The sequence below is a fragment of the Prionailurus bengalensis genome, chromosome E2, assembly GCF_016509475.1.
Source record: "Prionailurus bengalensis isolate Pbe53 chromosome E2, Fcat_Pben_1.1_paternal_pri, whole genome shotgun sequence".
Classification (NCBI taxonomy): domain Eukaryota; kingdom Metazoa; phylum Chordata; class Mammalia; order Carnivora; family Felidae; genus Prionailurus; species Prionailurus bengalensis.
This window is the reverse complement of record NC_057352.1, coordinates 12286798-12301288: the sequence shown is the minus strand read 5'-3', so window position 1 is coordinate 12301288 and position 14491 is coordinate 12286798. Positions and strand designations below refer to the sequence as shown.

The following is a 14491-nucleotide window of genomic DNA, read 5'->3' as shown; positions in this document are numbered from 1 at the left end:
AGAGAGTGAGGGAGACCCAGAATCCGAAGCAGGCCCCAGGCTCTGAGCTGTCAGCACAGAGCCCGATGCGGGGCTCGAACTCACGAACCGTGAGATCGTGACCTGAGCCGGAGTAAAACGCTCAACCAACTAAGTCAAATGGGTATCCCTTATCACACACCCATTTGAAAAGCTTTTCGATGTGTGGATACCGGCTTTATCCCCACTTATTCTGTCCTTCCTCTCACCTGCCCCAAACCTCCCACTCCTCAAAATTCCTTCCTAAGCCCTTCAACCGTGCCCCTGGGAACTCTACTTCTGTAAGAACGAAATCCTACGGCTTCAACATCGTTACCAAACATTCCCTCTACATCCCTGTGTTAATGGAAACCTACACTTACCCCGTCCCCCGCAAAGACCCCTCCTCTGCAAACCTCACAGGCTCCGGTTCGCTCAGCATCAAAGGGGGAGGGTGCGTGTCCTCTCAGCTACACTGAAACTCCCGCCATTTACCTTACTTCTTGGACCTTTGTCCTACCAACCCCTGGAACACCAAGCCCCACCCACCGAAGACTTACAATACCTGGGATTTACCCTCTACTTCAAGAACTTGTATGGTCTCAGCCTGCCCTGTCTCTAGCATCTGGTTGTAGAGGTCCCTGACAATCATATGAAACTAAGTGACGTCAACGACGCACTTCCTGGGCGGCATCAGGCTGTGAACTAACTATTCTCACAAGGCCCCCGTGAGAAAATACCAGTAGCAGCACCATTTTTACAGATGAAGAGCTAGAAGGGTAGAGAAACCAACACGTACGCTTGAAGTCGGTGGCTGGGATGCAGCCTCAACTCTGCCTAACACGTGCCCTCAGGCATCGATGCCTCCCGCTGGCCCAACTCCCGGCCCTGAGAATTGCTCTTCGGCACCCCCCTCTTCGCATGAACCCCCAGACCTTGAGATCCCCACACAGGAATCCACCTCTCAAGTCACACCCATGGAACTGCCCACCTCTGATTACAACACTCCGCATAATCTCTCCCTCTCTCTTCTTGTGCTTTGACAGTCTGGGGCCCTTCCTCGATTCGAGTATCCCCTATTACTGTCTGCTGGTCTATATTCTTTTCCTTTCCATTCGGTGCCCCTGTTATCTTTTCCATGGTATTATTCAGTGTAGAGTGCACGGGGCATTCCTTTTAATCTTTCTACTGGATATGTTAAAAAATCCCCCTTCAAATAGTATCTTGCCTTATGGGACTTTGGCTGAATGTACCCTGGCTGCATGAATGAATCTGAATGTCGATGTATGACCAATGGAAAGAAGGTTCCGGAATGCCACTGGGAACGAGAACTCACAAAAGCAGCTGGATGGGACACTATTAATGGTCTCTACCTCATAATGATCCTTTCAGACTGACCAGCAACCCTGTTATACCTCCTGGAGCTGCCTGTCTCTCATAATACAACACTACTGTTTTCAGCCTTCTCCATTCACGTCAAGCACCTACCTCTCCATTCCAAGTGCCACCCTCAGGCCCCACCGATAACCACCAGATTGCTCACAGAGAAAAACCCAAGCCTTCGAAGAATTCCCTCAGCCCCATTCTTCCTGAATGGGTCCTTCCTCCTCTGTAGAGCCGACACGTTCACACACGCTCTGAATGAATTTGTCTGGTGCTAATCAGGGACTCTGCTTTTTAGTTTATATCTCCTCCCTCTCTTGATTAACTTATTTTTCTCCACTTAATCCTTCCCTGAAACCACATAAGCAGAGTCAAATCTTTTTAATCCCTTAAAGAAAAAAAGGTGACATCAAACTGGACTGTTTCTGGTAGAGCCAGAAATGAAGGGAGAGGGGCACCTGGGGGATTAAGCGGCCGACTTTGGCTCAGGTCACGATCTCGCGGTTCGTGAGTCTGAGTCCCGCATCGGGCTCTGTGCTGACAGCTCGGAGCCTGGAACCTGCTTCGGATTCTGTGTCTCCCTCTCTCTCTGCCCTTCCCCTGCTCTCTCTCTCTGTCTCTCAAAAATAAACATTTAAAATTTTTTTTCTAAATAAAAATAATAAAAAAAGAGCCCCTCCGCCTCAAACGTGTAGCTATCACTCTCTGCAATCTTTTACATGGTAACTAACCAAGTTTTTGTAAACGATGCCCACTTGCATATCTGTTTCCTCCCTTTCTGCTCACCTCCCAGGTCACTTCAGCCTGGCCCCTGCCCCCCAGCAGACATGCACATTTCTACATTTCCCAGGGTAAAGAGGGCCAACTCACCGGGGATGGAAGGGCCAGTGACCCGGCATCTTCTTTCTCAACCTTGACGATACTCTCTGGAGGAAGGAGAGAGTCCTGAGCAGGAAACAGACAAGAAAAAGGAAAATAACCAGGAAACTAAGTCATGGCTCGAAACCGCCACAGCGAGGAGGCTAGAATCCAACAAACCGCCTGTGTTCACACATCCCACCTACAAAACGTCTGCTCCCTCCCGTTGGGAAGCTTGAGAGAGAGACAGGGGACAGCTGGAGGGGCAATGAGACACCAGACACGGGCGTGAGATCTCTGTCGGTCTTCCAAGCCAGCCCAGCTACCAGCCCAACGGAGCTGAGTGATTCCAGGCACCGTGTGCGAGAAAAGAACTGTTCAACCAGGTGGTCGGAACTCCTGGATCGCGGAGTTGTAAGCAAATAAAACAGACTACAGGGCGACCAAAGAATCATAAAGATTCCAAAATTAACTTCAGAAAATATCTGGCAAAAAGTGCCACCAACAAAGGCACCATCAGTAAGAATCTATACTATTAAGATTTGTTCTAGGGGTGCCTGGGTAGCTCAGTCGGTTAAGCATCTGACTCTTGATCTCAGGGTTGTGAGTTCAAGCCCCAAGTTGGGCTCTACGCTGGGCGTGAAACCTACTTTTAAAAAGGTATTTTGGGGGCGGGGGGCACATGGGTGGCTCAGTCAGTTAAGCATCTGACTTTGGCTCAGGTCATGATCTCACAGTCTGTGAGTTCAAGCCCCACATCGGCCTCTGTGCTGACAGCTCAGAGCCTGGAGCCTGCTTCGGATTCTGTGTCTCCCTCCCTCTCAGCCCCGCCCCTGCTCATGCTCTGGTTCTCTCTCTCTCTCTCTCTCTCTCTCTCTCTCTCTCTCTCTCTCTCCCCAAAATAAATAAACATTAAACATTGTTTTTGACTTTTTTTATTAAGCCCTATTCTAGATCAGTAAGAAAAAGGGACCTTCAATACTACAAGGGACAAAGGAAAATGCATGTGCAACTCAACTATGAAGAAATAAAATGGCCAGTGAATATACAAAAAGATGCTCACCTCTTTAAATCAGAGAAGATCAAGTCTCTATTTCTATAACTACATATCTCTATATATTAGAGGCTATAAATTCACACTGATGCCCCTCATTACAATTCAGCAACACATGTGATTCTAGCCTTCCTGCTTTCCATTTCTGTACCTTCTTCTCTGGCTCCCATTATCCCCTCTATATCTGCTTGTTTGCTCAGACCGCTGTATGGAACCAAAATCCTGACCACACAGAGCATTTCTTCTGCCTGTTGTAAGGACTCCCACCCCCGTGGCCCACTAGTCAAGAGTGTCATATACCATCAGTGGGAGTTTAAGTTGCTAGAACATTCCTGCAGCACTGCACCCATATGCCCGTGCTCTCTCTCCCTGCCTCCCCTCCTCCCCCTCTCTCCTTCCCTCCTCTAAGTGCTGGAGCCACATCCATGTAAAGAAGGCCCCATGAGAACGCTCGGCTGCTAAGTCGCCTGCACAAGCGCCCAGGACAAACACCAGGACGGTTAGGCTGCCTTACAACGGCTGCGTGGGCATTACTGAAGAGCGCCAGGGGCCCGGGAACAAAAACACACAAGCCACACTCACAAAGCCAAAATGACAACTTCAAAACTACAGACGGCCCACGGGAGTCACAGGTTTTGACTCGTGCAGCATGGAAACGTGGCTGCAGAGAGAAACCGCCTTCCTAATGGGCGGCAACGCACGGGGAGGCTCGGACCCACGAACCGCGAGATCATGACCTGAGCCGCAGTTGGACGCTCAACCGACCGAGCCACCCAGGCGCCCCTGTGATGTTTTCGAATAGATGTGTACGCTGTGAAATGAGTTACCACGATCAAGCTGATTAACACATCCAGCGCCTCGCACTTAGGGGTTTTTTTGTTTTGTTTTGTTTTGTTTTGTTTTGTTTTGGATGATAACACTTAAGATCCACTCTGAATGTTGAGGATGACGGGAGAGGTAAGGCTCTGCCACCCTCTTGGCAGGGTTTTGGTCGCAGCCGCTGAAGGCAGGCAGGATCTTCCCTGGCCCGGCCGCTTCCAACGTGAGTCGTTGAAATCTCCCAGGTGATGGCCGACAGGGTGGCCCGCAGGACTCACGTACCGAGACTTGGGCTCCCTTGATTGCTCTCTCTGCCAAGGCTCTCATGGACATCCGTCAGGCCCAGCAGCTCTTGTGCGCCTTCTGATCATGATTAAAATGTACTAAAGGATGGGCGCCTGGGGGAGGCCTCGGCTCAGGTCATGATCTCACGGTCCCTGAGTTCCAGCCCCGCGTCGGGCTCTGTGCTGACAGCTCGGAGCCTGGAGCCTGCTTCAGATTCTGTCTCCCTCTCTCTCTCTGTTCCATCCCTGCTCATGCTCCGTCTGTCTCTCTCTCAGAAATAAGTCAACGTTAAAAAGAAATTTTTTTTTTTTAATTTACTAAAGGACGTTCCGAGTTGAGAAGTGTGCTAGCCAGCGTCCAACCTGGCCCTCGATGACCCTGACCTCCAGGAATTCACACCCTGTGCAGCCCTTGCACACAGTACCAGGGTGGGTCTACATGACCGAGGAGTCACAGAAGTGACGGTGTGTCCCTTCTGAGATGACATAAGACACACCGTGGCTTCCACCTTGGTTGTGTGCAATTAAGTGCTCTCCCTCTGCCCTCCCTTTCTTAGATCCCTTGCTCCATGAGAACCCCGCTGCTGTGTTGTATGCGGCCCTGGAGAGAGGTCTGTGTAGCGGGGAACTGAGGCCTCTCGTCGACGGCCACGGGAGTGAGCGAGCTGGCAAGGGGGTCCTCCTACCCAGTCAAGCCTTCACATCAGCCTGGGCCCTCAATTTACTGCAACCCTCTCGGAGACCCTGAGCACCAGAAACATCCAGACCAGCTGCCCCCGGATCCCTGACCCCAGAGACCATGTGCGGTAATAAACGCTGGGTGTTGTTCTAAGCTGCCAAGTTTTGGGGTATGACGTCACAGATGGCTAACAGGAGAAGGAAGATGGTTTTGCTTCTCCTAGGCAGCCTTGGAATATACAAGAAGCGTATTTCCGTCTGCGAGAACTAGGTCATCTTTGTCCCTAACACTTCACGCAGGGCCTTCTGCTGGTTGGGCAATCAATAAATATATGATGAAAGTGAAAATTATAATGAGCATCTTGCTACTTCCGTTGTATGTTATAGAAGAAAAGAGCGAAAGGGCCATTAAGATTCTCAGAAAAACACCCAAAGTCGCTAGCTCCGAGTAGAACACCAGTGGTCACCATCAAAGCACGCTTTACCTGTAGTTTTGATAACGTGTGAATGTATGTATATAAATTTAAGTGCATAACTCCCTCTAAAAGTCTTGCCCGTGGGTACACCTGACCCTTAAGCAACACCAGTTTGAATTGCACGGGTCCATAAACATGTTGATCTTTTTAATAAATACGGCACAGTACCGTAAATGCGTTTTTTCTTCCTTATGATTTTCTTAATAACATTTTCTTTTTAATCTATTCTATTTTATTGTAAGAATACAGTGCACAGGGGCACCTGGGTGGCTCAGTCGGTTGAGCGTCTGACTTTGGCTCATGTCATGATCTCGCCATTCATGAGTTCGAGCCCCGCGTCAGGCTCTGTGCTGACTGACAGCCCAGAGCCTGGAGCCTGCTTTGGATTCTTTGTCTCCCATTCTCTCTCCGCCCCTCCCCTGCTTACGCTCTGTCTCTGCCTCTCAAAAATGAATAAACGTTGGGAATGCAAGCTGGTGCAGCCACTCTGGAAAACAGTATGGAGGTTCCTCAAAAAACTAAAAATAGAACTACCCTACGACCCAGCAATTGCACGACTAGGCATTTATCCCCGGGATACAGGTGTGCTGTTTCGAAGGGACACATGCACCCCCATGTTTATAGCAGCACTATCGACAACAGCCAAAGTATGGAAAGAGCCCAAATGTCCATTGATGGATGAATGGATAAAGATGTGGTATATATATACAATGGAGTGTTACCCGGCAATCAAAAAGAATGAAATCTTGCCATTTACAACTACGTGGATGGAACTAGAGGGTATCGTGCTAAGCGAAATCAGTCAGAGAAAGACAAGTATCATGACTTCACTCATATGAGGACCTTAAGAGACAGAACAGATGAACATAAGGGAAGGGAAGCAAAAAGAATTTGAAATAGGGAGGGGGACAAAGCATAAGACTCTTAAATATAGAGAACAGAGGGTTACTGGAAGGGGTGTGGGAGGGGAGATGGGCTAAATGGGGAAGGGGCACTAAGGAACCTACTCCCGAAATCATTGTTGCACTAGATGCTAACTTGGATGTAAATTAAAAAAAATAAAAATGAAATTAAAAAAAAAAGAAACAAAATGCACAAAGATAAAAAGAGAGAAAGAAAAAAACAGACTCTTAACTATAGAGAACAGACAGTTACCAGAGGGGATGTGAGTGGGGGGATGGGTAAAATAGGTGATGGGAATTAAAGAGTATATTTATTCAGATGAGCACTGAGTAATGTATAAAATTATTGAATCACTATATTGTACACCTGAAACTAATATAACACTCTATGTTAGCTATACTGGAATTAATAAATGAAATAAAAATTGAAAAAAAATGAATAAACGTCAAAAAAAAATTAAAAAAAAAAAAAAGAATACAGTGCAGGGGCGCCTGGGTGGCTCAGTTGGTTGAGCGTCCGACTTCGGCTTAGGTCATGATCTCACAGCTTGTGGGTTCGAGCCCCACGTGGGGCTCTGTGCTGACAGCCCAGAGCCTGGAGCCTGCTTCGGATTCTGTGTCTCTTTCTGTCTCTTCCCCTCCCCAACTTGTGCTCTGTCTCTCTCTGTCTCTCAAAAATAAATAAATGTAAAAAACAAAATTTTTGTGAAAGAATACAGTGCACATAATACATATACAAAATATGCATTGACTGTTGATATTGTCAGGCTTCTGATCAACAGCAGGCTATTAGCAGTTATGTTTGTTTTGTTTTTTGTAAGTTTTATTTCTTTATTTTGAGAGAGAGAGAGAGAGAGAGAGAGAGAGAGAGAGAACCCCAAGCAGGCTCCGCATTGTCAGTGTGGAACCCAACACGGGGCTCGATCTCTCGAACTGTGAGATCATGACCTGAGCCAAGATCAAGAGTCAGACGCTTAACTGACTGAGCCCCCCACCCCCAACCCCGCGCCCCAGCAGCTAAGTTTGGGGAAGTCAAACTTAACTATGGATTCTCCACTCTGCAGGGGGTTGGTGTCCCTAAACCCTGCATCGTTCGAGGTCAACTGTACAGGGAACCGGATACAAAGACATTTACAGCAGTGCTATTCGTAACAGCAAAACATGGAACATTAAATATCTGTGAACAGTAAACCCGTAAGTTCTGGGGCATGGGGTGGAAATCTGGGCACCAGATGTGCAAACTGGTACCAGACTGTCACTGCTCCCGGGCCCTCACGGCGGACAGAACTAGGAAAACACATGTGTATGTCTCTCTCCACACACACACACACACACACACACACACACACACACACACCGAGACATCCATACATCTCCACATACTTCTACACCTACATATACTGAAAACCCTGAGTCACGTCGCTTCCTACAACTCCCACCGATCACTAAGGTTTACTCCAGTGTTCTCTCTCTTACCACATCTGATTGTGAGAACACTGGCTCCCATGAGCCTTATTAGGTTTACTCATCCGATCAGCGCCCCCGTGGGTGACTAATCTCCCATTTCCACAGCCGCTCCTTCTCCCGCACGGACGCTCCTTGGCCCTCCTGGACTCTGACACGGGAGCTCTCTCGACCCTCCTTGGGCTCAGACTCTGCAGGTGGCCTCATCCCACTTGGACTTGGACTCCATGCAGATGCCCTTGACTTCCTGCCTTCGCTCTGATACCCCACCCTGGGCTCCCCCCTCCCCGCCGTGCACAGAGAACCTCAATCTTCTCAGGCTGTGACACACCGGGATGTGTCCCCAACCCCAACACGGACGCACTTCTCACCCTGCCTTGGCTGACACCCCGTCCATGCTGGACCACCCTTGGCATGGACGCCCTCGCTGCACTCGGGCTGTCCACACTGAGGCATCCCCTCTACGGAGGCCCTTCTCACCTGCCCTGGGCCCGTCACCGCAAATATCTTCCTCCCCCAGATGGACACGTACCTCACCCCACTTGGGCTCTGATTCTCCGTGCCACCTTTTTCACCCTGTTTGGTCACGATGTCCCCACACGTGGACACCCTCCTCACCCCAGTCAGGCTGTGACACCTCACAGGAGGGAGCCCTCCCTCCCTCCACCACAGCCGTCTACCCAGCTCGGCCCCATCTCATGGCTTCAGGAATGAACCGTTTAGGAAGGGGGAGGCGAAATTCTAACACTTTTCAAGAAATTAAATGTTTTCGAAGGACATTTACTGTAGGAAAATGTTTTCGATCGTTGATTTCCTAACTTTAAAATTCGCTGCACAAAAGTAGAAAAATATAGGTAAGTAAATGAATACATAAGGTCCCTCGGAGTGTAACTGACACTCTGTTAACTGACGTGTTTATAACCTAACACGGAGTGTAACTGACACTCTCTGTTAACTGACGTGTTTATAACCTTCTAACACATTTCCTATAATACACACTGTATCTTTTTTAAAAAAGACGATCATTTCTAAATGCCATTTACTGAACACAGATCCCACATATCTTTGTATGTTGGGACGCGTGTACCGTCCCATCAATGGCCACAGTATATTCCGTTTCACGGCTTTACCGTAACTTTAATGCTCCCCTTGCATGGCCCCTTCTCACACATTCTTCCCAATTTTTCATTCCCAAGCAAAGGCCTTTGATGCCAAGATGCCAAATTCCTCCCAGAAAGAGTTCTCTGGGTTCAAATAGCGGGGAGGTGGGGGCGCCCGGGTGGCTCAGTGGGTTAAGCGTCCGACTTCAGCTCAGGCTGTGATCTCACGGTTGGTGGGTTCGAGCCCCGCGTCGGGCTCTGTGCTGGCAGCTCGGAGCCTGGAGCCCGCTTCGGATCCTGGGTCCCCCTCTCTCTCTGCCCCTCCTCCCCCTCATTCGTGCTCCATCTCCGTCTCTCTCTCTCTCTCAAAAATGAATTAAAAATTTTTAAAAAAAAAATTTTTTTTTTTTTTTAAATAGGGAGGAAATGCAGGGAGCCTCCAAGAACGTATAGAGGATAAGGTCAGGGGAGACCAAGAGCTCCCAGGACACCGCAAAGGGAACGAGGACAGCCTCCGGAGCCTAGAGGGTCGGGCTGTGGGGCCTGGGTGCGAGCAAGCTGTGGGTCTCCTGGAGGAAGGGGAAGTCCCACTCACCTGCGCACCGGTCTTCAGGGGCCCAGGGGGCTTCTCATCCCGCTCTTCCATGCTCTCCTTCAGGCACAGGCAGGGGCCTGAGGGCCTGAGCTGCAATGGTGCAAGAGCCCTGAGCAGAGCATCCTTGCGTAGGTCCCCTCCCTCCCCCCCGCCCCGCCCCCCCAGGATTAGCCTCCGCTGCCAGGACGCATTCCCCACGACAAGCGCGCCTCTAGAGGTTTCTGCCTGAAAAGCTGCGCACGCCTCTCCCAGGCCAAGACTCTGCAGCTCCAACCTGATTCCTCCGCTATCACAGGACTCCAGACCTCCTGCCTGTAAGTCAGGCCCCAACACGGCCTCCTGCCCACCACCAACATCTGCAGTACAAATCGGTCCCTCCCTGCCCCACTGGGTTTCTGGGAGCCTCACAGATGCCCAGCACGTCGAGGACCAGCTAGTGAGCACTCCCTCCCCCAGAGACGTGAATCTGCAGCCCTAAACCAGCAGCATCTCTTCCTGGAGCAAGGAGTAGGGCTTCTGGGATTGATGACCCGGAACCACACTCCCAACTAAATGTCCCACCCCTCCCAGAATCCTCCCCTTCCATTAACTAGGCCTGACCCTCCAGCAACCTGTCGTGCCCTGCCTCCCACTTTCTGCTCAAATAGCCAAGCACAGGCGCAGAGCTGGGCTGCACCTAGGACTCGGTGCCTCCGCCGTTCTGGGTGCACTGGCCGCTACCAGAATAGCGCCTGCCCGATTCCCAGCCCCAAACCCTCCTGAGCCCCGAACGGGCAGCTCAGACTTGGTCCCTCCATCAACGTGGGCACCCTCGGCCTGAATCAGCAACAGAGCCAGGCCTGGGAGCTTCCTGACAAACACCAGCTCGTGCCAACCCCTCCGAGGCCCAGAATGTGGACTTCAGCCGTCTTCCTGCCAAATCGATTGTTTCTGGGTGTGAGACTAGAACAGCCCCCTGGCAAATCCCACCCCCACACACCATCTCGCCAACCCTACCCCCCATCTCTCCCTCTTACCCACACTCTTGACCCCCAGGATTCTCACTCAGTGTAATGCGGGTTCACCATGCAGCCATACCCTGAACTTGCCCACACACCGTCTCCTCCACGAACATCCACAGGCCCCTGCTTGAGCCACACCTGCCCCGATTCCCGTCCGAATATCTTCCCGGTCACCTGCAGCCTAGGGAGATCCTGTCCCCCCGCCAACCTGGGCACCACCACGGGTGACTGGGGCGCCATCTGCACAAAGACCCCAGCACCCTCTAATACCCACCTCCAGGCTCCCGTTTCCCGTCTAAGTACCCACGTGTATGCGCAGGGGGCCATGGCGCAGCCCTAATCCTCTGCAGCCCGGAATCTGCAGCTGCTCCCTCCGCCCACCTGAGCATCCTCAGGCAATAAATACCAGGGTCCTAGGACTGCTCATGCCTCCCCGTTCTGCCCAAGACCAGAGGCTGCGGCTCCAGCAGCGACTGGGCGGGGCCGCGCACCTAGGTTCCCTCCTTCTCCTGGCATCCCCGCGGATACCCACGGAATCCACATCCCGGACCTGGGCCCTCCCCCAGCCTGTGGGTTTGTGCAATCCCTGCTCCTGAAAGGAGAAGCCGCACCTCGCACTCTGCACCTCAATACCCGGACTACCTCAAGCACCCACAAGCCTCTGTGAGGATCTTAGGGGCACCTGCGCCACGGCCTGCTTGCCACCAAAACATCAGAACACCCAAACCGTCGCTTGAGCAAAGAATTCCAGAGTCCGCCCCGGGACCTGGGCGCTCACCAGTCTGGAGGGTTCTCCAGCTCATGACAGAGCAGCTCCCATGGGAAGCAAGCCTTTTGGCTTCCTGCAGCCCAAATGTGGATCCCTAGATGCCACAGAGTACAGCAGCCCCTTCCAGGTCCAAATCTACAGCCCAGACCCTGTCCCTCTACCAATCTGGGCATTCTCGTGCCCGCAAGTGGAGTTGCCCCCAAGCAAAGGCCCTGGGGCTGTCTACTTCCCAAACGTGCCGGCAGCATCCGGGGTCCTTCCCAAATAGCTGTCAATTTCACCGCAGCTGGTGCAGCTCTGACCCTCCCGGACTCCACTTCTGTACCTCCAACCCAAAGTCTGCACCCAACTTGAATGTCCTAAGGCCCTGCACTACCCTACGGGGGTCCCAGGATCACCAGTCCAAGTTCCTGCTTCCCAATCAACACGCCCAGCCTGAGCAGGGAGCGCTCTGCCTAGAAAATGCCTCCAGGCCTTGGCTCCTCTTGCAACCTAGGAATCTGTAGTCCATCAGGGATTCTCAGAGAGTTCGCTCAGGTAGCACTGGTTCTTCTGGGGCAAGAATCTGCAACTCAAACCTGGTCTCTCCACTACCGGGGGCGCCCCAGGTCCCCAAGCCAACTGCCCAGAACCTCACCTCCCACGTCCTGCTTCCTATTCAAACGCCTGCTGAAAATACAGGAATAGGGGCAGAGCCTCTCTCCTGCAAATCTGCAATTGAGTACTCTCTCAACCCAGTCTTCAGTCCTCAGATCCTGCACTAAACCAGCCTAGCACTGGAGGAGGGGAAGCGGGGTTCTCAGGATCGTCCCACATCCCCGCATATGGCCTGTCTTCACCAACCTGGGCGTTCTCAGCCTTGGGACAAGAGCACCACCCTATCAAGCACTCGCGCACTCCCGAATCTGCAGCTGCACCAGGATCCCTACCTACTTCGAGACCCCGCAGAAGCGCCGCACGCTCAGGTCCTAGGTCGCCCACCCACACCCCCAAACCCACCTTCCCGCCTACACCCTGCGCATGCGCGCACGGGACCTCCAGCGCTGCCCCGCCCCTCACCGACCTGGGCGTCCACGGGCTCGCGGCCCAGGACCGGCCTGTCCCAGCTTCAGGGCCCGGCACGGCTCTGCAGCGGGACGGAGTCGGGTGAAGCAACCCCCTGCGCCGATTCTGCAGCACGACAGACTCGGATCCAGTTAGTTCGGCCCCGTCCCCTACTCGGCATCCGCAGGGCCACTCGGCTGACCTCCGAGCCCAGGTGCGTGGCGACAGCAGGCATCCGCGCGCAGGACAATGGCTGCGTTTCTGGCCAAACCCGGAAGTGCGTTTGGGCTCGGCGAGCCGGGACTACAATTCCCAGAAGCCCCAGCGGCACGGGCGGCGATTAGGCGGGGCTCCAGCTCCACCCGGAGGCGAGCGTGGGGATTACCGCGAGCCGTGTCAGGTTGGGGTAGCCGCCGGGGGCCGCGACTGTCTGTGTCCCCGTTTCTGCGCGGCGCCGAGACGGGGAGCGGGACCCGCACGGCCAGGTCACGGCTGTGATGCGTGGGCAGTGGCCGACTTGGGAAAAGCTGGCCTGGGACCGGCTGGACGCCCAGGAGCGGCCGTGAAAACGGAATCCCCATGAAACCCCTCCTGGGACGTCCCCTCCTGGGACGGCTGCTTAGTCAGATGCTTGGTGCGCACCGCCTGTTCTTGGTCCTCAAGCCCAAAGATGGTGGCTACAAACCCGTTCGTTACACAGTCCAGGGAGCTCCTGGCGAGTCCTTCAAGAATCCGATACGTTGATATGTTCTTGTAGTTCATTCTAGTAAAACAGCAAGAGTCCTTTTGTTTTTTAAATGGAGGTCTTTCCCTGCCTGTGAGACTTTAAGGATCGTACCCTCCCCCTCCTGATCTGTTTTGGCCTTTGTCTTCTGGCCGTTTTTCTCTCTCAGCTCCAGCCACGCTGGCCTTTCCATCTTCACCAGCAGCTCTGGCAGGCTCCCACCCCAGGACTTTTGCATATGCTGTTCATGCTGGCTGGCAGGCTCTTCCTTTGCCGATTCCACTGGATTCTTGCCATCTGGTCTTTAGGCAGATGTCACCTCCTCAAGAAGCATCCCCCCACCAACCATTGTAAACTTACAAACCCTTCACTCCCCCACGTACCCCTGCCTCCCTTCTCATCATTTTTCAATAGAAAATGCTGGAGTCCAGCTCCAGCAGGTCCAGGGGTTCCCGAAGGATGAACGGCATCGGCGAAAAAGTGAAAATGAAACAAGACTAAAATAAAAAACATAAAAACAAAAAATAAAAATGGACACAGACAACAACAGTGTGTTGAACTGGCCGATCGATTGTAGCAAACGTGGCATTATATTTGCTAGTGATCTCCTTGTAGCATTTGTCATCTACGTTTTCTGGCATCACCCAATTCTCAAATTGTTCCTTTGTGTCATCACCCAATAAGGAATACCATGATTGTTTTCTCATAACGTCCCCTCCTGCCCTTTGCTTATTGATTAATTTCTTTCATTGTTTTTATTATGTATCTATGCTTATCTATAAAGTAGTTGCTTTGCTGTTTTCATGAAAGGTCATTTACCTCTCAACACCTCAAGTGGAACAGTTACAGGGACATGACCTCTTGGTTGTTTCCCTGAACCATTGGTGGTTTTGAAGAACAAAAGTGTTCGCCTCGGTCCGAGGTGCCAGGAGGGGGCCAAGAGGGCCTTAGAAACCCGCGCCTTATACATTCTCAGAGAGACAATGCACCTAGGAACCAATGAACCATTCTGTCCCTTAACCGACTAGGTTCAATCATCATCTGGAATGCCTCCTGGGGGCCAGGTGGGCCCAGGGGTTAGAGTGACCGGAGTCCAAAGATACACTCCTTAGTTACCGGATGGGGGCTTTCAGATCCGTATGTCTCTCCTTTACAGGCCCTCTTTGCTGGCAAATGCATGAGGCTATCCTTCCTGTAAGTAGAGAAGTCTCCATAGGGGGTGGCAAGGGCTAAACATAAGGCCGCACAATTTCTTGCGGAACCTTATTTTCTTTCCTAATGGCTCTTTTCCCAGGGGGCCTGTCGAGGGCAATTCCCCAACAGATGATACTCCAGGGAGTTTT

General features: G+C 52.0%; 1 protein-coding gene across 3 annotated transcripts in view; it reads right to left on the bottom strand.

The window, feature by feature from the left end:
- The window catches only part of ZNF180 (zinc finger protein 180), a 37837-nt gene extending 25056 nt beyond the window's left edge, over window positions 1–12781 (bottom strand). The window contains exons 1-3 of one of the 3 annotated variants that reach the window (XM_043598667.1): window positions 12627–12781; window positions 9611–9700; window positions 2251–2325 (exon numbers count right to left, since the gene is read on the bottom strand). In XM_043598667.1, the coding sequence (XP_043454602.1) occupies window positions 2251–2325; window positions 9611–9700; window positions 12627–12659 (198 nt within the window). In that variant the 5' untranslated portion in view covers window positions 12660–12781. The remainder of the gene's footprint in view (window positions 1–2250; window positions 2326–9610; window positions 9701–12626) is intronic. The other 2 variants (XM_043598665.1, XM_043598666.1) reach the window with 2 other exon arrangements.
- Between the last annotated feature and the right edge of the window lie 1710 nt (window positions 12782–14491).